The sequence below is a fragment of the Amblyomma americanum genome, chromosome 10 (genome assembly GCF_052857255.1).
Source record: "Amblyomma americanum isolate KBUSLIRL-KWMA chromosome 10, ASM5285725v1, whole genome shotgun sequence".
Taxonomy (NCBI): Eukaryota; Metazoa; Arthropoda; class Arachnida; order Ixodida; family Ixodidae; genus Amblyomma; species Amblyomma americanum.
Genome location: NC_135506.1, coordinates 15,286,224 through 15,309,914, shown reverse-complemented (window position 1 = coordinate 15,309,914; position 23,691 = coordinate 15,286,224). Strand labels below are relative to the sequence as shown.

Below are 23,691 nucleotides of genomic sequence, written 5' to 3'. Positions count from 1 at the left end.
TCGTCCCGGTAGCATGTTTTTGGCTAAAGTTTTGACCTTGGACTTAAAACGAGGGCCTGCGGGAAGGAGTGTGAGTTCATTGCCGTGTCAAAGGGCCGAAGGCCCACCTCGCCTAGGGTGTATCTCCCTGCGTCCGTCCTTGGCAGCCGTTCTCTCTGCGCGGTTTTATCTGCCTCAGCTCTTCGAGGGTATTGTGCATCCCAAGTTCTAGTAGCTTGTTGTTACTGCCAAAACTGGGTATACCCAGTGCCGCCCGGTAGGCACCACGAATGGCGCTATCAATTGCCTCCCTGAGGAAGGAAAGATATCTTATACCTCTGTCAAACGGGCACCGCAAAGGCCTTTGAGAATCAAGTCCTTATATCAAAAGGCGTAAGGAGTGCAGCTACGCGGCACAAATGTTGCGCCTTTGCCGCTAAGGCCTTGGATGCGAAGGTGCTCGTCAAAGACCTTTGGAGCCTAAAGGCGCGGCCTTCGATTACCTGCGATCGCAGTGCCATCCAACGTCAAAAAGTAAAAGCAGTAAAAAAATAGATGCAGTCAACGATGTTTGAAAACATTTTTTTTAAATACTAAAGGTGTGTCTAGGTTTGGTTTTTGTACGGGTGTTTATATTTTGTGCCCTGCTTTCGAGACAATGAAAGTGTTGCAGCAACACCGAGTGTCCCTGGTGGACAAGGTAATACACAAAACCGGCTGCTGCTGATGAGAGTAGCTTTTGCAGTACTTTTAAGGATGCAATATGAATTTTAAAAAATTGTATGAGCTCAACGAATAAACAGAATACCCCAGTTTAATTTTAAAACACTCACTGCAGCCGCCTCGAGCACAGCAGCGGGTGCAAAGCCTGTACAACTGTTTCACCTTTGGGATGCACCGTGTAACTGCGTCACTTCTCCTTTAAGCCTTCGCTCCTTTGGTGAAAAAGGTGCCTTTGCTGGAAAGGCCTTCGAGGAATGCCGTGTAACAGGGCTATTACCTGCCTCCAACTGGACTGACACTTCAGCGCACTCTGTAGGAAGCACTGGGAACTACCCCACCGATAGGTGTATAAAGAATGGAAAGTAAAAAGAGGAGAAAGCGCTTGACGACTATCGTAGTGAACAATATAATCAGCTACCTCCCAGTGCTTCTTATAGAGGGCTCTGTCGGTCTGGTTGAGGGAGGTACGATATCTTTCGTTCCTCGCAACCCCCTCCTTTTCTTTCTGCTCCTTGCGTCAGTCTGCGAGAAAAGGTCGCTAAGTTCGGGCGATCGATGGACGGATACAATATGGACGGATACATTTTGCTTGCTTGCTTTGTGCTCTCGGAGCTGCTGAAGTTCTCCTCAAGTGAGTACCGACAGCGACTTCTACTCGCCTTCGGTTCGATGTTCATTGTGACCACACTCCTAGCACCAGACAAGGGACGTTTGAGGTTGCGTCTGTCGTTGGAAGGCCTCTTTTATACGTGTATGAGCGAACAGAACCAACGGAATGCGGCGGTTGGTTTTTCTTAACAGCTAGTCGTTGTTTCAGAAACTATTAACAGTGTGAACAAATGACCTTGCTGAATTTCATCCTACTAAATCCTGGGAGCCTAATCAGAAGGGCCCTCTACTTGCAACAGAAATTCTCCCGGCAGAATTTTCATAAGTCGTCACTTAGAGACTGTTCTGAATGGTTGCTCCACTGCTTCAGTGAAAATTTTCATATCTCTGCTAACGAAAAGGCACCCTCCGACCTAAGCCTAAGCACTCCAGGGACCTCTTGACAAACAACGTTGATGGAGGTACCCACAGAGAAACAGGGAAAAAAATGTGCGTGCTGTTGCTGGGCGGTGGCGGCGTTCGCGACCGCAACCGCTGCCCACTCTCGTCGGTGACGAGGAATAGGCGGGCGAAACCTTGCTGTGATCATTTTGGCGGAAAATTCGGAGCGGAGGAACGAAAGACACTGCAAGGGGCACAAAACAAGCGTTGTCTCATCATCATCACTGGTTTTCGCCTTTCAGACTTGTTATGGGAGACGGCATGCTAAAACGCCTGCTGGCGTTCTGCAGCACTAACCCGTAAATCTGGCGTGCGTTTACACAGTAAACGGTACCCTAACAACGCCAATGTTATGCTATAACTCTCTATCGTTTGTCAAAGTCACAGGATATTTGCCGTCCAAAGCCGTGGCGGCATAGTGACCCTGTATATGCTCGCGCAGGGAGCAGAGTTGCGCGAAATTCTGCCATTTTGTTCCAAGCTCTGCGGAAAAGCCGCTTCTCGTGTGGAAGGATCTCCAGGAGCACCCCTCCTGCTCCTGGTGGGGGTTTCACAATACCCGCTCAGTCGGATAACAAAGCAGACAGAACTCAAGATGGGGAGCCTCTGGCCCCCTTAGGCTCATATGTTGGGTATGAGCCAACGCGAATTCCAACATTTGACGTCAGTGTAATTCATTGATCGCCGGTCCGCGAATAGCGCTACGAGCGGCACGGGGAAAACAGTCGCGCAGCTTTGCCCCCTCTGAATAGGCATACTGAGACGCCAGTGCAATGAGCGCCCCTGGCGGAGGGGAGAGCGCCTTTATTCCGCGAAAGCGTTTCGTGGTAATGAAGGAACGGTTGAAGAGCCCGCAACTGCGTCATTCTGCCGGAAAGTTACGCTGCACTATGGTGCAGCCAGTTGCTGTGCCTGGTTACTACCTGCACGGTAGCTTCCATCCGTGATACTCTGACGCCAAAATTGCGACCGCAGTGGCTGGAGTGCATACGTTCTGGTGTTCTTCACGACTTCCCAGGAGACAGGCTTACTTGGCGCAACAGGAAGATTCGAGCGAAGTATTGCATAGTATAGCATAGCATAGAAGTAACTTATTGAGTTCAGATCAAGTGTCAGAAGGGCCGACTTGCCCTCCCATCCTTGAAAGTACCTTCTCGTCCAACCGTCCACCTGCCTGCTTCTGTGCACGCCGAGAGAGGGCGGGTGAGTCTGTACTTGTGTGAAGAGCCTCTATACAGTTGTGCAGGAACCACGGCCCCTCCTTGTTCGCCCGCACACAGCATTTCTACGACCAGCAGACGTTCGCTGGTCTAAGAATTTGTTTACGTATGAAGCAGCGCCCCTGAAGGAAATGTACAGTGCCAAGAAAAAAAAAGATTAGCACTATTGAAGTGCCACCGCAGGCAGCGGCCGATAGACACTTTCGACGCTACTGTTACAAACACGCCGATAGCAAAAGTGCAAGGTTCGCTCGCAAAGCATGGCGTCACGACAGCCGCGCGTTGAGATTTTCACCACTCCGGTGACGACATTGTGCGAATCCTTTTTTACTCGCGACTGTAGATGCTCGGGTAAAAGTGAGCACGCAATGTCAGCTCTGCCGTAGTGGTTACGGCGCTCGACTGATGAGCGAGGCTGGTTCCATTCAAGCCACGACGACCGAGTTTCGAGAGGCAAAACGCAAGGCATCCGTGCGGTGTGCAACGCCAATGCATCTTAGAGAACACTAGGGGATACTATACCACGCTGAGTAAGTATGTGGTACACCAAGTTGTGTGCTGCTGAGCCCGTTCTTTACTCTGTAGCTGGTACCGAAGACGCTGTTGCACCGCTCGAGTAGCTTGCCGGGCTGCTGCCATGGCTTCCACGTTATCTTGAGCAGGAACTGTAGACAAGTGCGCGCGAGATAACAGCGAGCATGCCTGCAGCAACTGGGAGGGCATCTGCCAGCGCTGTTTGCGCGCACCTATCTCTATCTCACGGGAAGGGTAAAGGCGTGCGCTGTTAATGTAGACTTTGCGTATCGCCTTGTGTGATCGTTATAGCCTAACTGTGCGAGCCAGCTTTGTCCCTGCCACGAGAGGAGGAAATGAAGTCAGCACCCCATGACTCACTTTGCGACATCGCCATTGACGGCACAGCTACTTATTATCGTCCCCTAAAGTCATTGGTACATAGACCGCATCACCAGCGCTGTGTATTCTACGGTTATGTGATCTACCTCCCCCTCCTCAGGGTTTTGCTTATTGGATATGCAATGAACTACCCTCCTGTCGTAGCCCCCTAAATATCGTACTCTCTCACGTGTAAAACCTTCCGCCGGCAGCTTCTCAGAAGTGGAAGGCTGTGTGTGTAATAACCCTGTCACACGGCCATTTCAAAGGCTCTCGAACCGATAGCATATCGGCTCAAAGGCGATCGAGCGCTGCCACATGGGCAGTTTCAATGGTCACCGATTCAATAGTCTATCGCGTCAACGGAGCAGCGCGGAACTCCATCGAGATTTCGAGGGCCTTCGAGCGCTGCCCAAGGTTGCTAGCGTTGCTGCGAGTGGCGCCAAGCGCACTTTCGTACACGACACATTCGCGGTACAAAAGCATGAACAAACATTATTCGCCTAAAAATTAATGCAAGCAGTCTGTACAATAATTTTAAAATTGTATCAGACTGGTTTTAAGTGCATTAAGCGCATAAATTTTGCGTTGTGGTATTTGCGTTGCTTGCGTACTTAGCGTTTACAACATGGCGGCCCCCTGCCCGCCCGCTTCACAGCGATAACAGCTTCGTCGCTAATCCCTCAAAGCAATATCGTATTCTAAGCTGTTGTGCTCGCCTTCGATTTGCCCATTCTTACCCTCGCATAAAGTTTCAAGAGACAAATAGCTCTTGTTTTTCAGATATCAAGGCGATTTCCCAGGTCCTAAGCCTAACGAAGCAGCGCTCCGACGCAGTTGGACTGGCTTGGTTTTGGCTCGTCTTGTATTAGAGTGGCTACAGCAGTGTTTGCATCTGTCCGTCGCGTACGTGCGGCTATATACGGCATGCGCGTATGCTTGTTTTAAAAGGGCTTTAAGCAACATGTGCTTATGCGTGTATTTCAGCATTTAGTATACATTTACAAAATATTTTTGCTTTTTTTGCAAAACACAAAGTAGCGATTGTGGCGCCGCACAAGCTTGGCGTAAGACACGAGAACCAATTCAATGTCCATTGAGATTTGCCGTGTAGCAGCGACACAACTCCTTCGAGTTCGTCGGTGATTGAAAATTTCAAAGGCCCTCGACTCGATGGCTATTGAAAATCGCCGTGTGGCAGGGGTATTAGAATAGTTGCTTAACCCACACGCCGCGGTGGCTCTGTGATACGGCGTTCGGCTGCTGAACCCGAGCCTTTATATATCGTCAACAGCCTTGCTACGCTCATTGCACTACAAAGACCTCTCCCATATCGCTCCTAGCCCCCTGTCTTGTGTAACCTACGATCATCTTATTCCGGCAAACTTCTTATCTCATACATCCTTTAATGAATTTATGTCTTAAGAATGGTGACCTCTGTCCGATAACACTTTTCAATTTATTAATATATGATCCCTTTTCGTGGAAGACCTGTGTGTGTTGTTTTACATGGTGAACTATGTCTGCTTTGTTCATTAGTTCTAGTACTGTTTTGTTGAAGTGTAATGTGTTTGTTGTAATGCTCCTTTATTAATTATGCATGTTATGTTATTTTAGTGCTGCATTTGTAGTTGCGGCATTTTAACTCCCTAGGTTCGAAATTTGTGTTTTTTGTTCTGAAAACTTGCACTTTCTGAACAAAGTAAGGGTTTAAGGAGGGCCCATGTTCACAAACTGGCATGATCATTTAGCTTTTTGTACACAGTAAACTCAGAATCATTGAAATAAAAAATTAAATAAAAAAAGACGGCAGCGCGACAAACGAAGAAAAAAGAGGCACACAAAACGACAGGACAGGCACCACACAGATAATGACAGCTTCAGTGTGGAAGCTTCGAAAAGCTAAGTCTCATGATCCGAGTAGCTCGTACAAGAGTTCAACTCTAAAACGTTTCCTATCTCATCCGTCCACCACCCCCGGCTACGCTTGCCTTCTCTTGGCCTCCACTCCGTTACCCTAGGATGTTCAATGCTTAGGAGACCACGCAGCAAGTGCTCAGGATTAAAAAATTAATTTCAGCTCAATTAATTTCAGCTAAAGTTTTTTTTTACATTTCCGTTTGGACTGTTATAGTTTGACACTAGTATTGCAAGCGGGGGGGGGGGGGGGGGGGGGAGGGGGGGCCAGCTTGAGCGCATGCTTGCTCCTACCAATTCTCCCGAATAAAAACCTCCGCTTTTGAAGTCCCTCTGTTGCCAAGAGAATTTACGCCCATTTGCCAATCATCACGCATCACTGGTATTGCACATTGTTGATGAGCTCTTAGTTTCATGTTGATGATCTTATTATAAGTACGTGACGCACGCTCACCTACATGTCTTTACAAGTGCCGTCATCCTCTAAACACGCCCCGTGGTTTACTGCTTTTCGTTTTCTGCTTGCAGGCCATATTATTCCGGCCCCAAGACCTCTACCCGCTGGTTTCAAGATGAACGTCAAGTACAAGTCCTGGCTGATCAAAGACACGTGGTCATGCACCCTAACTGGCGACCTTCGGACCCATGACCAAGAAAATCAGCTGTATATAAATTGCCACTCTTCTGACATCTCCCGCACCAAATTCTACGACTTCGTCAAGGATGTTCTTCTCCAGGAGGATGGTGAGCAGTATCATTAAAGGTCCCTGCTGCGCAAGCACTCGTTCTCTTTATTGCATTCATATATTGCGAGAGAGCCCCCAGACCACTCCTGGGGCCGTGGAGCAGCGGTTAAGCGATGCGCCAGCAAGAGGCTCTTTCAAGCACATGTGTTTGAAAGACGCCACCGAGAGGGCTTGTAAGACCCAGGTTGCTCTGCTCGAGCTCCGGTAAGACTGATTTTTGCACAGATAATTCGGGAGGCTGTGTGTTTCTCAACCATTGAGCTGATGCGCAGTTCCACAGTGGGAGGTGGTAATTGCGTTCAGTTTATTTCGATTAATTCTATTGTTACCGCGGACATGTTAGCCACAGTGAACAGGTGGGCCAGCTGCTTTTTCGTGACACGGACGGACAGACGCCAGCTTAGCTCCTGAAAGGTAACTCTAATGCAATTGCACTAAAAGCGCCGCACACAGGACTGATGTGCCGGCTCAAGCAAAACACTAGCTTTAAATGCCCGTATGTCTTCGCCTTTTCTAAGAAACAAGAAAAAATTTCGTAGCGCAGGAAAATTGCAGCAGGAATGTCTCGTGGCACGGTTAAGGAAAGTGCATTGCGTTTTTCAAGGAACAGTTTATGCAAGCAGATGCATATGTTCACGTTCATGAAAGGAAACCTCTGTAGACACCATAAAGTTGCTTCTAATAGAATGCTTTCTTAGTTCACAACTTTTGCCTCAATTGATCTGCATTTATTGAAGAGTGCGAGCTCTAATTTGGCTGCGGTCAGTAAATAAAACGATACGGGGGCTGAATTTTAGAAGATTCTTACAGCGAAATCTTCACTGCGAAATCATACGCGTAGCCAGCATATCTATTTGAAATTGACAGCGACTGTTGCAGTTCCGTGGAAACGGCTTCACTATAACGACTCTGATATGTGCTTATAATTTGTTTTTCAAATGGCAATAAAAAAAGAAACAGCAGCAGTAACAGCTAATGTGTTCAAAATAATAATATTTGGTTTTGGGGGAAAGGAAATGGCGCAGTATCTGTCTTATATATCGTTGGACACCCGAACCGCGCCGTAAGGGAAGGGATAAAGGAGGAAGTGAAAGAAGAAAGGAAGAGCTGCCGTATAGTGGAGGGCTCCAGAATAATTTCGACCACCTGGGGATCTTTAATGTGCACTGACATCGCACAGCACACGGACGCCTTAGCGTTTTTCCTCTATAAAAACGCAGCCGCCGCGGTCGGGTCCAAACCCGGTAACTCCGGATCAGTAGCCGAGCGCTACTGATCCGGAGTTCCCGGGTTCGAACTCGATCACTCAATCAAATTTTCAAATTTTCAGGGCTTGTATTTCCTTCTCGCCCACTGTATATTTTTTCATGTTTGTAATTGAAAAAAAAAAATTCCTCTGTATAGAGTACGTTACGGCATATACTCACTCTGCGTTGGCACTGGATTTTGCAACAACAGATATGCATCGCGGCAGTAAAAAAAACAAATTGCAATACTGGAAAAGCAGTTCAGTGCCCCACCATGCGTTAATCAAGCGCAGCTTTGGCTCCATTACCACCGCCATGAGATCCAGTCGCCTACAATTTGTTGAGCCTGTCTGGCATCCATCATTAACTTCAGCTGCCTCTACTGTGTCTGTCTTGTTTCCACCAAACCCACTATAACTTCCATTACCCGTTGTCACCGGCGTGTTCAAACACACAACGCATTCACAATGTCCACGAAAGATCGCAACACAGACAATGCCAAAATTTTTCTCATACAAATTTTTCTCACGCAGGAAAAACTGGAGAGTTGAAGTTGGTAAAGGGCATTCCTGAAGCGGAGAAGCAAGATCCGGATTTCCCGGTTGCATTCACCAAGGAGGGAAACCACAAAGTCTTCCAGAAACACTTCTCTCTTCTTCGGCTGGCAGAGAACTCAGAAGTGAGATGTATCGCCACTAAATTATTAATATCAACCCCCTGTATCACGGAACAGGTGTCTTGCGACGCAAAAATCGTTTTGACGCAGTAGAGGTGGAGAAGGAGCAGGAATTCTTTATTAGCCCCCCGAAAAAAAAGAAAAGCGGGACTTAGATCAACGCTAGGTGATCACATGACATTGCTTCGTGATGCCCTCTGGCTGGCCCGCTCGAGGGCCCGGCGTTGGACATCCAGGTTCGAGCTGAGCAGCGCGGCCTCCCACTGCTCAAAAGTACCAAGTTGTAGCTGTGGCTTAGGAAGATCAGCTGAGAAAGTTCATATGATGTGGGTTCTATCGGTCGTTTGACCGCAAAAGGCGTAGCCGGGGCTGTAGCTATACTGGTAAGCATGGCAGCACAGGGGGCCGGCGTAGGGAGAGAGTTCGAAGCTGTCGACAAAGGACTGTTTCAGATGTTGTGAGCCTTATGACGCTGTGAAAAATGGAGTCGTTAGAGTTGATAATGCATTGTGATGGCGTGGTGCTAGACCAACAGGTCCTTCGCAGAAACTAGCGCGTGGAAATGGATCAGTGGTTAGGGCGCTCGGCTACTGATCCGGAGTTCCCGGGTTCGAGCCCGACCGCGGCGGCTGCGTTTTTATGGAGGAACAAGGCTAAGGCACCCGTGTGCTGTGCGATGTCAGTGCACGTTAAATATCCCCAGGCGGTCGAAATTATTCCGGAGCCCTCCACTACGGCACCTCTTTCTTCCTTTCTTCTTTCACTCCCTCCTTTATTTCTTCCCTTACGGCGCTGTCCAGGTGTCCGCCGATAAGTGAGACAGATACTGCGCCATTTCCTTTCCCCCAAAATCAATTATTATTATTAATTGGCCAACAGCCCTGGTCTAAGGGTGACACCTCGAGCAGTGCCATGTTCGACCCTGTTTTCCTGTGCGTGTGCAGTGTGAGCGCGTATAATAATAATAATTGTTTTTTTGGGGGGGAAAGGAAATGGCGCAGTATCTGTCTCATATATCGTTGGACACCTGAACCGCGCCGTAAGGAAAGGGATAAAGGAGGGAGTGAAAGAAGAAAGGAAGAAAGAGGTGCCGTAGTGGAGGGCTCCGGAATAATTTCGACCACTTGGGGATCTTTAATGTGCACTGACATCGTACAGCACACGGGCGCCCTGGCGCGTATCCAGATGATCAAAAGGATGCAGCGACCGATTGGGACTTCCCAAAGGACGGAAAAGTCAGTGGGGAAACCTGACCTTTGGAAAAATAAAGCTACGCACTGCTGACGGCGAATCGCTAAGAACCGTACTACATGATGTGTACAGGTCTGACGGAGTAGAAAATATGTGCAAAAATGGCAGGCTTTATCATGGGACACTTGGCAAGAAAAAGCATAGTTTATTTATCACTATAAATGTATAGACCCAAGGAAGAACACAAGAGAATCATTTAACGCTAGTCCTGTGTGCCTCTGTCTTGTGTTCGTCTTGGTCGCGCCACAGTTCTTTTGTTACAATCATATACATCCATAGGCAAAATATAAAATACGTGGGAATAAAAAGTGCAGCAAACCACCGCCAGCGGAACAGCCTTCAGTGACTGCCTGGGCATTAGCGGCGAAAAAAATGGGATTCCATGGGCTCTAGGTTAATAGGAAATCCTTCGAGCTGAAGACGTCATGTTAATTTGGAAGGGTAGCAGTACTCAGAATGAAACGGCGATAGGCTGCTGGCAAAGCATCCTCCTTTTATGTCGGCGTTGGTGAATTTCACTTCCTACGCGGCCGGCATTTAACAAGCACAGGCGTTTCATATCGGCTGCTCGGCTTTCCCACGCACGGATGCAGCATTTCGAGAAATTCATATGGATTTTTTATTATATTATTTATAAGTAACGCGACCGCATTAGTGGCTTTGATGCCTTTACACCGAGTTTTGTGTCATTCGTGCACGGGTGTGTTTGTGGACCCGCACGCGGCTGTCTCTGTACACAGCCAGACATCTATTCAGGTCGTCTAGCTATAGTTTATGTATCCCCGCATGTGTCGCGAGGTGGCGACACGGGTGTCTAGTGCCCACTTCCGGTCTTATGACGTCATTTCCCTCCTGCTAGTCACCGAATTTTATTACCGACTACATGTTTTTTTCTCGATCAGGCTTCTAATAATATCACATTAAAACTTGTGAGTCAATTTTTATGACGGCTCCTTTATGCGTGTAGTCATACAACAGCGATTCTAGCGTTCAATGTCGGGAAGAAAGGACTGAACCGCAGAAATTTACTAGTTTTAGTCGCCTGTGTTGCCGCGGATGCGATAGTTTCAGGGTGATGCATAGACGTCTTTCGGGGACGTAGTGATAATGAGAGTGGTGCTGTGAAGACCAGCATAGAGTTCTCTACTATTAACTGGAGGGAAGGCTGGCGGTGCTGCACCTCAACCAACATGGACCCTCAAATCATCATGGGCCGATTTTCTGTTTTCCGAAATGTCATTAAAAAAACCTCTTAAATTGTTTAAGCAACAGCATTTTTTAAAAACACATTTCGTTTTCACAGTGCGCCTGTGAAGCACGAAATATTGGCTTTTGTGGTCTGCAATAGTTGTCCAATAGGAGAGCAAACCATCGCTTATTTTGGGAAGAAATTGCATTGCATTTACATGATTTTCTGCTTGTTTGTTGCAATTTATAGGCAGTATATTGAATGCTAGGACATTCTTGATTATCGGACAACGTTTGTTTTTTATAATTTTTGGCCAAAAGTTGTGGTTCTGCAGTCGGTAGCTCTGCGTCCCATGATGCTTCGAGCGGCCATGGCGGCTGCGGGGGTCTCGAGGAAGCTCCATGCAAACTCCCATAGACGAGGCGCCAGCTTTCCCTCTAGTTAATAGTAAGGAACTCTATAGTTACTAGTGGAGCTTTATAAAATAAGGTGTTGCGACCACTGTTGAAATGAAATACTGAACTATGTTCCGTGTAATGCTAGATAGGTAGACGGTGGCATAGCAAAGAGTTTTGTAGGCCTTGCAATGCACTTTCGGGAGTATTCGTGCTTTAGCATGCATCGTTCACTGGCATGCGCAGCTTGAAGAAAAAGAAACCGTCTGCTTGTCTTAACTGCACTCGTATCAGGAAACAAGAAGACATCCACAGGCGTGTTTTCAAATGAGTTGAGAAAATAACGTCAGAACCCATCACTAATGTTGCGACCAATGACAAGGTTTACCACGTCGGCGAGCAAGTGGGTCCTCTCGAGGATATTTTGTTCTCTGGCGGTGTGATTCAAGAAGATAATACTACTGAAAACCAGGGATTGAATGCCGTAAAGCCGGAAGGCCGTAAAGCTACCGTTCTTACTTCTTTGCCAAGAACGATCGCAGAAGCTAACCTTTTCAAAAACTTGTTTAGACAGCCTATAGATTGTCCATAGACTTCTGTCTATAAAATCTATAGACTCCTAAGAGACGAATCCTAAATAACAGTCTATAGGCAATACAAATCCTATAGTCTATAGACAATCTATAGATTTATGGCCATACACTTTTAGTAGACTTTTTTTATGTAGGCAGTCTACAGAGTATGAGTATAGGCAAAAAGAAATATCTATAGGACGGCAATAGAGTCTATAAGAGGTCTATAGACTGTCTATTGACAATTTTTATAAAGGAAAGAGCTTTTGACTCTCGGTGTGTCTGTGTTCTATACTATAACATTCTGTAAAGTGTTCAGCCCTATATCCACTTCCCCGCCAGCATGGCTGCGTCTTCGTTGCTAATTTGAGGCATATACTTCGCGCTGTTCTTCTCAGGAACCAGTGAAAGAATCTTCCATAGGAGCTACGAATGAGGAAGCTGCGGAAACAGTCAATATCCAAGGAGAAAGCTATCAGTGCACAAAACAAGTCATCTACACCGGTGAGTACTTCCATTACCTCCGTTCCTATCGGCACAGTTTGTGTTCCAGACATATACTCAAATCAGGAATGGTTACTTCGGTGAAGTATTGCCTCACTACAGCTTCGCTATATATAGGCGCCAAATTTAAAGCAGTGTTTTGGACTTCCAGTTTTTCAGCGCGAAAATAAAAGAAGGTAGTAAAAAATATGCCACGTCTAAAGAGCAATAATCAATGCATGCAGTACACAATGAAGAGAAACAAACAATTTGCAAATCTAGGCTTACTGGCTTAGTGTATGAACTACCGAAAGCTGTTATAGCTTTGATGCAGGCACTTAGCGTTGAATTTCACATTGAACCACTCTCAGGCTGCACATTACAACGTCATAACCTCCTCCCTCCATGGTAGCCACCCTCTGGCTTCTTTCTGTGTATATTTTCTCACTGTTGGTCGTCGATGAATGCAGTTTCTTTGTACAGGAGTTGTTTGTAGTGACAGGGACACGTTATCTTAGGGCTTGGTTAGTCGAGTGATTCGTATCGAATTGAGATAACACTCTTCGTCCATTTTTACCATCATCTGCTATTTGCACAGCGTCCTTGCTATAAGTTCTCATCAATCATGTGGAGCGTGTTGTTTTGATGATCTGTACTGCTCTGTTTCGCGCTTATTATTTTGCACAGTTGTCAGGGACACTTCTAGCGACTGTCTGGCGTTTCATCTTTCTATATCGTAAGCGAATTTGGCTGCTATTTACCCCTAAAGTAGACTGCAGCAATGAGTACCTCTGAAGCCAACCTGCGGGCTAACATCATTTCACTTATTATGCAGATAAGAGCGCAGTATCTCACTACTGCGATGGACGAAAGCAGACCAGGGTCCCTTGTCCGGTCATCCCCGAGGACGTCAGGTTGGACTGCGGACCTAAGAAGACCATCCACTATTATATTACGCACTACGAGGAGCAATGTGACCGCAGTATTATCCAGGTACGCGCAACTCCCCGGTGAGAAACGATGGAGCAGGTGCTTCAATTTTGACAGCGTTTTCTTGGTTATGAAATTTCATATCTTATCATCGATTATAAACATCAACGCAAAATCCTAGAAAAGCAGGATGCAGTGTTTTTATGCTACGGTAATTACTCTAGTTTAGGAACTACCGAGCGCATTGCGTTCGACTAGTTCTTGATGAGGATCAGGTGACGAACACTAATTACGTGTACAGATTTCTGGTGCCATGCATGTTGACCACATAAGTGGCCGCAGGGGAAACTAAACTTTATTACAGTCCTGATTGCGGTCAGCTGAAAAATCATCATGGCATGTGCCCGCACTTTTCATTGCTTTTGTACTTTCTAAATGCATCGGGTTAGATGTCATTGTTACTCTGTCGGCAACAGCATTTCATTACAACAGGAAAAATTATACTCTGTTAATTACGCAGTTGAAAGTAGTCTGCGGCATAACACGGCTGTTTTAGGCTATCACTTGGTTGAAATGTCATAGAAGCCACTACCTTTCCAAAAGTGGTGTTGAGCAACAGCTCTTGTCTTTTGCCAGCCTTGAAGCTCCCAATAGGCGCCCATGTATCAAATTTCTGTCGCTTTTATCGGTTCTGAATTTAGGCAAACTCTTTCGTCGCATCATCTATGACCCGAAATATTGTCTTCTGAACGGAATGTTCATTTGGCTCAAGGCCAGCCGGCCTAGCTCTTGACATCGAACATTAGATATGTGCTACCAAATCGTCGAATCGAGTGCCGAGTGCGACTGATCGTCGTCTAACCTCGCGAAAATTTCACAATAATCCGCTTTTTTTAGGTTTATATCTAAGGGGAAGCTGATTTCTCACTTTTAATTATTTTTAGTAATTTTAATTTAACTACTCATTAACGCCCACCATCTGCAGCTATACGGTTGCAAAAGCAATCTCAGCCGCTTTCCCAGAAAGTTCTTAGTTGAAGAAAAATTTGTCATGGTTTGGGACTCAAAACTAGGACCACCGCATGTCTGGAGCAGTCGCTCTAGTAACTCAGCTAACTAGTAACTAGTAACACAGCTAACGGCTGGCACATGGCAGTGCGAGACCCAATTGCTCAACAGCTCGAAGTAGGAACGATGTTAGTGTCATGCTTTAGATGAATTCCCGAGATAGGCGTAGGTTTGTAATAAAGGAGTAATTCTTGATTAGCATTCACCCAAACGCAGCCGTAGAATCACAGAAAAGAGCTATGCAGCTTTCATGGAAACATCGCAGTTGGAAGAAAAAATCGTTCGCTTCAGGGAATTGAGCCCTTGCCCACAAGCTGTCCGGGGAGCCGCAAGGCTGCTCATGCATGGGTGGCAGTGAGTAAATACTTCATTTGTGCAAATCTGCTCTTAAAACATTGAACTAACATCGTTCTCACCTCAACCTGCTGTTCACTTCGGTCTCGGCAAGAGTTGTGGTTAGCTCAGCTGGCAGAGCCACTGCGCCGGACTGGAAGTGGGCCCTGGTTCAACTCTCCGACCGGGACATATTTTCGTTGAACTGCGAATTTTCCGTGAAAGCTGTGTAGTTCTTTTATTTTTTGCAGCCATATAGCTATGCTTGAGTGGGTGCTCGTAAGCAATAGCACGATTATAGCAAAAATGGCTTAAGTGTGGCCGAAATGCGATTAACTGGAATGCTTGGTCAAACGAAGAAACACGCGGAATAAAGTGTCACACATGATAACCGCTGCAAACGATTGTTTTCAATTGAAATGTCTGTTGGGGAAAGGAAATGGCGCAGTATCTGTCTCACATATCGGCGGACACCTGAACCGCGCCATTTGTTTTAAAAAAATGTTTATGGTTTATGGGGGTTTAACGTCCCAAAGCAACTCATGCTATTAGGAATGCCGTAGTGGAGGGCTCAGGATAATTTCGACCACTTAGCGTCCTATAGCGTGCACCGGCACCGTCCAGTACACGTGAATTAAGAATTTCGCCTCCATCGAAATGAGACCGCCGCGGCAGGGATTGAACCCGCGTCTTTCAGGACAGCAGCCTAGCTCCATTACCACTGAGTCGCCGCGGCGGCTCGAACTGAAGAGAGATCTTGTTTGGTGGTCCAACTGCGTCGCAGTGCTTTAATGAAATGGAAAGAAAACACCGCTGGAAATTTTCGTGTTGCTTCTGGCGGGTGTTCTTTTTATTTTTTATTGATGACATATAACAGCGTGAGCGCCAAACTATGAAACTAGTGTGGGTATAGTGTGGGTATAGTTTTTGAAAACAATGACCGAACCTTTTTTTCAGCCTTACCTGGAGAAGCTGAAAATGAAGAACCTCACATTGGAGCCTATCCCCCCATTAGGTCAGTATTTTTAGGCTCTACATTTCGGCATAGCAAACCATCTGCATGCTCAATCATCGGGCCTATCATGCTTCCGTTTTATGTCACTTCACCTCTAATACTGTGAGTGGCTAAAAGTTTGATTTATTGTCCAAATTGCTTACTATTTTCCACTTTTTCATCATGGAGTGACGTGACGTTCTCTTTGCACAAAATGAATTGCATCCCATGTGAACTCCATCTAGTGCCAATGCTACTTGCGTTACAGCTGTACTTTTGTATGCGTACGTTAAACTACAACGAATGATGGCGCATGCACTGTAACGTCTCGTAAAATGCTAACGCAGCAACTGTTGCAGCGAAAAGTCACAAAATTCCTTAATATAGGGAGTTCGAAATAGAAATGAAATCTTTTCAGCAACAAACTCTTAGCCGAGGTGAGCATCAGTTGCAATAGAATAAATTCTATTTCGGCAGCTTATTAAATAAATTTCACTAATTGCTCTAAAAACCGTTAGTGAGTCCGATTCAGTATAAAATTGAGTAGAGCAATTTTTCCTTAGTTTTCCCAGCTTCGCACAAGAGAATAAAATGTGATTAAAGCCATAAAGAAGGCGATGAATTTTTGAAATAAAGAAAATGTTTCTGAAACTGTACAACGCGACGAAATCCGGCGATGTTTTCCGCACAAAACCCAAACTGAGCCAATGAGGTGTGTAGGAAATGTAACGTCTGCTTATTACTAGTTGCCTACTGCTTGTTGTTAGTTGCCTACTGTCGCCCAATTAGATCTATATGCTTTGGTGTACACCGCCATGCAAACAAAACGACAGTCATTACTGGTTACGTGAACCCTATTTTTGAGAGCCATGGACACAAAAGAAAGTGCATGCCATGGTGCAGACGATCGTGCAGTTCAAAGTTGCCGCCGAAATTATTGTCACACGTTGAGCAATAACGCTGCACTTTCACCCAGCTTTCACCCAGGTGCTGTGCGTTAAAAACCACGATATTTCTTCGCGCTTCTCAGTTTTGCAAAATAGCTTCTTATTTGCTTCCCGATTTCACATGGTGTCGTGTTGTCCCTTGCTTCGCACTCCCTTTTAGCAGGCGGTGTAAAATTAAAGAGTAGTTAGTAAGATTTACTCATCACTTTCCTAAACATGGTGCTTTTTATTGTAAGTGACTTCCGGCGCGGCTGACAGTTGGCTGCTGAGATTATTTTATTTCGATTTCTAACTCCCAATTTTTGAATATTTGAAAGCGTTCAGTCAGCAGACATATCACACGCAAGCGTGTATACTCTATTCAAAATAAACAAATGTTGCACGCTTTCAGGGTCAAAATATACGCTCTACGATCACTGATGGTGGGAGATTCAACTAGTGCAGAAAGTTAACTGTATGCAGAATATGACTAGCAGACCGACGTGACGTGGTTGTAAAAACAAGCTCCGTGTGTTTGAGTTTTTCGTGAGGGTTTGTATGGCCAACTCGGCCGTCGCCTCCAGTATTATTCCTGTGTGCAAAAAAAAAAAGCGTGGTGACCAGCCTGTGGTCCCCACGTCGATTTGTTTTTCTTCTGTATGCTCGTTTTCTCTGTACATTTTCTGTCGTCCGCACAACTGCTTGCAACCCATGCCACACCGTGCATGAAAAGGCGTTACGTGTCCACCTGTCCACCTATAAATTACGTACGAAGAGCTAAAGAGAAGCGAAAACATACGTGTTTCACTTACAGTAATATCAAGAACATAAGCAGAAGTGCGCAAATGTAATCAAGATCGTAAGCAGCAGTGTGCAACTGTAATTGGAAACGCATTGATTGAAATGCGTCTTTTTTTTCCCCCAAGAGTGCGCTATAATTGTTATTAACCGCAACAGCCTCCATAACTCTTCCGTAACTCTTCCATAACTCTTCCATAGCACGTGCCATTCAGCCAGAGACCATCATCATCATCATCATCATCATCATCAACTCTTCCTCTCTGTCTTGTACCATGGGGGTGGTGGATTGCTATACCAGTGCACTTCACGATGCGCCCACCTCTACACAGGTGCCGCTGTCATGCTAAGTAGAGGCGCGACAGCAGTGATAACTACCTTGCAATCTCTCTCAGCGGTTACTAAGCAGCTCCCTCTTAATTTTTCAGTACCCGGCCCCGTCCCGCCAAGTGCAGGCTTATCGCCAGGTGAGTGGCTTAAGGAAACATATGGGCATGCGGCGTTTCACAACTGTAATTAGCATCGCACTCAAAGTAAGAAAAAAGCTGGTGATAGGCAAAAAGAACAATGGCAGGATGTTGCTATGAGGCAGCTGGTTACAGACAACGCTACGGGCGTTTACGGACTACTGACGAATTGCTGTGAACTGGAGACGGCCGCAGTTAACGTCGGTGACGACACTGCAGAGTTTCACGTTAGCATTTGCTGAACTGCGTTACTGGCACGCCCCCAGAACAACACCTGCGCTGCCGAGACGCGCGCATGGGCGGCACCGTTTCTTGACGCTTGACGCTAACTTTGTAGATCGTGAAGCCCGATTCATCTCCATGTGTTCTCGTGCGGTACCTTGCAATTGAGCGCAGACATCAGCACGTCTCTAAGGCTCTGATATTCCAGAGCGGTCACATGCCTAAAAAAATTTGCGGCTAGCAACCCCGGGCCCGCTATGTCACATATGTCTTGAAAAATATCAAGGCGAAGTTAAGTTTTATCGCGGAAAACTTCCAACTGGCATAATGAGGATTGGTCAGCGGCACAAAAAAAGATGCAACGAACTGAGCTGACTTGAAAAAGCCTTCTTTTTTTCTTCAAGACCGAACCGCTAACTTCGTGCAGTGGGTTGAATTGGACGCCATGTCGCGTCATTTGAATTTTTGTTCGCGCCTCCATTGTGCTGTTCTTTGGTTTCTGTTTTCTTTGGCTAGTGCGCATAAATGGGATAAATAAAGGTTAGCGTAGCGTTTTGTAATGGCAAACGCAAAAGCAAGGAAGATTTTCCAAGCATTACTGCTTCGTTTCATTACTTTTGCATTATTCTAAACCCCTCCGCGAAATAGAACATGGCTATAAACCTCCCCCACGGTGGTTCAGCGGCTTTGACGTTCGGCTGCTGATTCCAAGGTGACGACAACAGTGTTAACGCGGCAGCGTTAAAGGCCCCGTTACACACAGAACCCGGCGTCGGCGTTCTGCGCGAAAAAAATCATGGGCATGGCTCTGGCAGGTGGTGCCCAGAGAGCAACATAGCAGGCAGGTGGTCACCTAGGTCACGTGACTTTGCTGCGGCATCAAAACCTGTCCACTGGATAGTGAGCAAACTGCCCATTGTGGCTGGTGGCAGTTAAATTATTTATTGGTCGCTCGGAAAGAGCGACCTGGGCTACAAAAGGCCCACCGTTGGGAGCACCTGCCATCGCAGGACAGTGGCGCATCGCTTAACCTCTGCATTAATATGCCAGGTGGGGTATGAGGACTCCCATGGGTCTATGAATGAAGAGTAGAGAATGGCCTTCTGCATAAATGGGAATTAATCCACTGCGCTATCGCGTCATAACCTTAAGGCGGAGCCTAAGTGTCTCCTCCAAATTTAGTTTATTTTTTTTATGGAGGCGATGTACAAAAAGCCCTCTCTGCAACGGGATGTTGGTGAAGGTTAACGAACCCAAGGGGGTATAAATTATTCCGGAGCACTCCCCACTACGACGTCCCTCGTAGCCTGAGTCGTTTCGGAACGTTCAAGCCCATAAAGCAATATGCAAGACAAATATAACTTTTAATCATATGTACCAACACTCTGTGAAGTGAGCGTCGGCCTGGAGGTGCATTTAGATCTTGGGCTGAAATAGAAAATCTTCAACATAGTTTAAGTACAAAATGGGGAAAGTAAGTGGGAACGTGTGGAATTCAGTGCCACTCCTGATTGTAATCGAACCCGACGCCCGAACTTCGGGCTGTCCATCAGCTTCTACCCAGACCTATCTCTTCACTTTTTAATTCCGTTTGTGCAGGCACTATGGTACCCATAATGATCGCCTCGGCCCTCATCATTGGCCTGAGCTTGAACTACTTGGTGAAGTGGTGGAAGTCAAGAAGTACTAAGAAAATACCTCCAAGCAGCCCGGCTGCAGGCGATGTAGACCACCCAGCGTCACCGGCAACATCTAACTTCTCGGACGCTTCAGACTGCGATCCCCCCGGGCCTGTCCAGGTGTGCCCTGCAGAGAATGGTGACATTGCAGTGAGATTCCATCCTCAGTTGTTGCACCGTCATCAAGACCGCATAGGCAGTTCAGGCGATGACATTGAAAGCCGAGAAAACAGCCAACGGGAAGAATTTCTTCTCGGGCCGGGAAACTGTGAGGAAAGGCCGCAGCTTGACGACCAAACATCCAATGTCTCCTCAGGTCGCCACCTAGCCCGCGTACAATGTGCAGAAAGCTTAAATGTTAGGGGAGGTGAGCAAATGCAGCCAACCAAGAAATTTTCGGACCGCACTGCTCGCATTCACAGCCGACGAGGTCCGGTGAGTGGCCAAGCTTTATTAGGCAACGTCTCCACTCCAACTGAAAGAGCACATTACTCAAGGTCCAAGCTCCGCAAGAGCCAGGGCCAACATCCAGGAGCCAGGAACCAGGGCCAGGAGGAGGAAGAGCCAGGGTCCTTTAGAGACAAACCTGTCGAAGAGTCCCCTAAAAAGCGTACGATGGGTTACAAAGAACAAGACTCCTCCTCAGCCGATATTGGCGCCCAGATGCCTCTCTTGGGGAAGGATCTCATGGACGTGCCATGTCTCAGTGAAGCTAGGACCGGCCAAGGGGGCCAACCGTAGCACCAACCTGCGCAGAAAAGACACGGGCAGAAGGCGACAGGAGGACAGCGTTAAACTTCCTACAAAACATTATTCGACTGAAACACACTTGTACACATTTCCAACTTCGTCGGACAGAAAAATTTGAAAATTGAATAATCGGACGATACTGTTATGAAAGTATTGAATGGTAATGGTCCATTCTTGTGGTATGTAGCAAATTCTTTGTTTTAAAGGGTTTCCATCGATCGCATCTAACCGCTAAGACTGCCATAAATAAACCAATGGGGAACGCTTTTGACGATAGCAAAAACGTTAATAGAATAAAAAGTGCAAGACTGCCGTCGGGTGATGTGCGGATATATTGATTGTCATAGTGAAATCTTACATTATATGAAAAAATTACGCTTGTAAACGGTTTTCCGCTCGAAAATGCTTTTGTCCAGGATTGTTGGGTATGGAACAAGACAAAGCACTGAGCCTTTTGCTCAAGTGGGCTGTTCCGTAACATCCAATAGGAGCAGAAATGACAAGTGTTCAAAGGTCGGTCAGGTATGCCTGACGCCTTTCTGTCGGTGCTTCTCCTGCGCTGAGAACTGGTAAAAAAAAGCCTCTACTGTGAAAAAGTGGGTTCATCTGACGCCAGAACTCATTCGTTCGACCATAGCGGTTTGTGTACGAGGAAAATATACAGCTGCAGTCCATCACATAAGAGAGATGATATCATTGGTACGCAAAGAACGAGAGCACACCTCAATACTCACCAAAACATGCTCGACTATTTGTGCAGCCTTTGTCAGTCTATGTGCAACTGAAGTGGTTTGCTTGTAATCCATTTATCGCGGCTCTCTAGCTGTCCTGGACATGTGTTAGCCTCGGAGTAGTGATGACCAAACTCCCTTTCATTCGAATGGTTCCCATTGCTGACTCTGCAAAATGAGCCACGTCTCCGTGGCTTAGAAGCGAATCCGACAGGACGTACATTATTGCAATGTGTCCCTCTCCACCATGTGAGTGCTGCAGTGCACCGAACAGTTTTTTACCCCATAAGAAATAATTCAGCTTCTGTTACATCAACTACAGTTGATGGCATTTTAGTTATCATGAATGAGTTTGCTTTATACTTTATTGTTGTGGGATATTTAGCAAAGTGCATACTTGCCTGTAAACTGTGTCCTTTGTCTATCTTGCGTATTTGTATAACTTGCTTTATTTCACAGCTTTTCGTAGTTTTTCTTTATGTATGATTAATACGACTGCGTCATTATATCCTTCAATAGTACTTATCATTATATTATGTGTTATTGCGTTTAACATTCTTCCAGTTGTATCAATTTCCTTGTATGCCCATATTTCTTGATGTTCTATATTGGCGAATGAATCTGTTAAAATAAGTTGCTGCGGTTTGTGCAGAAAATATAGCACCATCAACAATATTATAGAATAGGGAAATATTAAGATGTCAGCATAAACACCGATTGTTAAAAATAATGTTAAACTGAGCAAAATGGAAGCAACGAAACTAAAACAGAGAATGCCAACAAGAATCTAATAGTTCGACCAGAATAATAACTTTGGCAGTTTGTGCCGCCTGAAATACCAACCTACTGGCACGTGAAATTAATTCACGTTCTATGCGATCGCTTACGCCAAGGCAAAGGCTTTGGTCTAGTGACAAAAAAAAAACGTGCATGCTTTGTTGTCGATAACGTTCTTTGTTAAATTACAATACGCAATTTCAAAGGCTTTCACTCATATTATCTAGCTAAGCCAGTGATTTAAGAAAACCATCATATTTGCGTTGCTCGATCTTCTCACAGGTCTGGCCTTTCTGTGTTTGATTTATTGCTTATCTGTTGTTTTGTATCCGCACTAGGTTATTGTGACGAATAGTGTTATCCTGAGTTATGTGGGCGGCGTTATCTTGAGTTATATTTGTAAACACAGATTCCACTTCTTTGCGAAGGATTCTGCTATGCCCAAGTGCAGTTATTAGCTAGTACTGTACAGTGTGCATTTCGAGAGTGTTCAGCGTCTTGCCGCTTCCAAGAAGCTATCACTGTTACTTTGTTACTGGACATTTAGTTTTTTCTTGCCGGTTGTTGCCATGCGTTTAATTCTTTATACTGATTAACTTCAACCAAACTATTGTAATGCAAACAATATTAATTTTAGCTTTTAAATTTTGCCGCTGCGGTGGCACAGTGGTTATGGTGCTCGGCTGCTGATCCGAAAGACCTGGGTTCGATCTCGACCGCGGCGCTGGAATTTCGACGGAGGCGAAATTCTATAGGCCCGTGGGCTGTGCGATGTCAGTGCACGTTAACGAACCCCAGGTAATCAAAATTTCCGGGGCCTTGCATTAAGAGTCCCTCATAGGCTGAGTCGCTATGGGACGTTAAACCCCCATAAACCAAACCAAACCAAACCAAACCATTCAAATTTTATTGGGTTCTTTGCAGTGTTCTTCATTGTAAAACATGTACGCATTTCTTAATTCCCGACTTTTTTATACTGGACCTCTTTATTAGCATTCATTGTCTGATGCACACTGATATTCGCCTACTGCACTGCTGGTGGTTTCCAGGCCCCTTCAAGCTGTCAAAAAAAAAAAAAAAAACGTTCCTGTCTTGAAACCCGTCCACTTTTGTCAAAAATAAATTGACCGGAACTTAAAAAGATATGATTATGTGGCTTAGATTGAATAAAACTCAAGTGTCGCTCACCAGGTCTCAATTTCTTCCGCGTTCCAACGCATTTTTATTCCAGCGCTTTTGAACGCCGTTAATACGGCCGATATTTGGCACTATGTTTTTCTATGTGGCAAACGACTACAACAGTAAGCATATAAATTTTACGTTTCCTTCTGCACCGATCAACTGCGTGCATCGAGTGATCGAACGAAGTAACAATCCTTAAGAGAGGTCGTGTGACTATTTCAAACACAGAGGAATGGACAGCATGCAGCTTAAGGACAACGCAGCGAGCTATGGAAAGAGAAATTAGATATAATGTTAAGAGAGCGGAGTGTGGGTTGGGGAACAAACGCGGGTTAAGGACATCCTGGTCCGACCGCGGCGGCCGCATTTCGATAGAGGCGAAACGCAAAAGGTCCAGTGTGCTGTGCATGTCAGTGCACGTTAAAGATACCCAGGTGGTCGAAATTATTCCGGAGACCTCCACTACGGCACTCCTTCTTCCTTTCTTCTTTC

General features: G+C 45.9%; 1 protein-coding gene across 1 annotated transcript; it reads left to right on the top strand.

The window, feature by feature from the left end:
- The first annotated feature begins 1,184 nt into the window (after positions 1-1,184).
- LOC144108025 (uncharacterized) lies at positions 1,185-23,204 on the top strand. Its single transcript, XM_077641294.1, has 8 exons — positions 1,185-1,333; positions 6,312-6,527; positions 8,310-8,455; positions 12,258-12,363; positions 13,178-13,335; positions 15,631-15,688; positions 17,820-17,858; positions 19,680-23,204. Exons 1-8 carry the CDS (start codon positions 1,258-1,260, stop codon positions 20,498-20,500), a joined length of 1,620 nt encoding a protein of 539 aa, XP_077497420.1. The 5' UTR covers positions 1,185-1,257; the 3' UTR covers positions 20,501-23,204.
- Positions 23,205-23,691: the final 487 nt, after the last annotated feature.

What these genes read in the sequence shown, in the direction of transcription:
- LOC144108025 (XM_077641294.1), top strand. Translation starts at nt 1,258, where the DNA reads ATGGACGGATACAATATGGACGGATACATTTTGCTTGCTTGCTTTGTG. An exon ending in GGCTGGCAGAGAACTCAGAA is followed by an intron (nt 8,456 to 12,257) that starts GTGAGATGTATC and finishes TGTTCTTCTCAG; the next exon opens with GAACCAGTGAAAGAATCTTC. An exon ending in AAAACAAGTCATCTACACCG is followed by an intron (nt 12,364 to 13,177) that starts GTGAGTACTTCC and finishes CTTATTATGCAG; the next exon opens with ATAAGAGCGCAGTATCTCAC.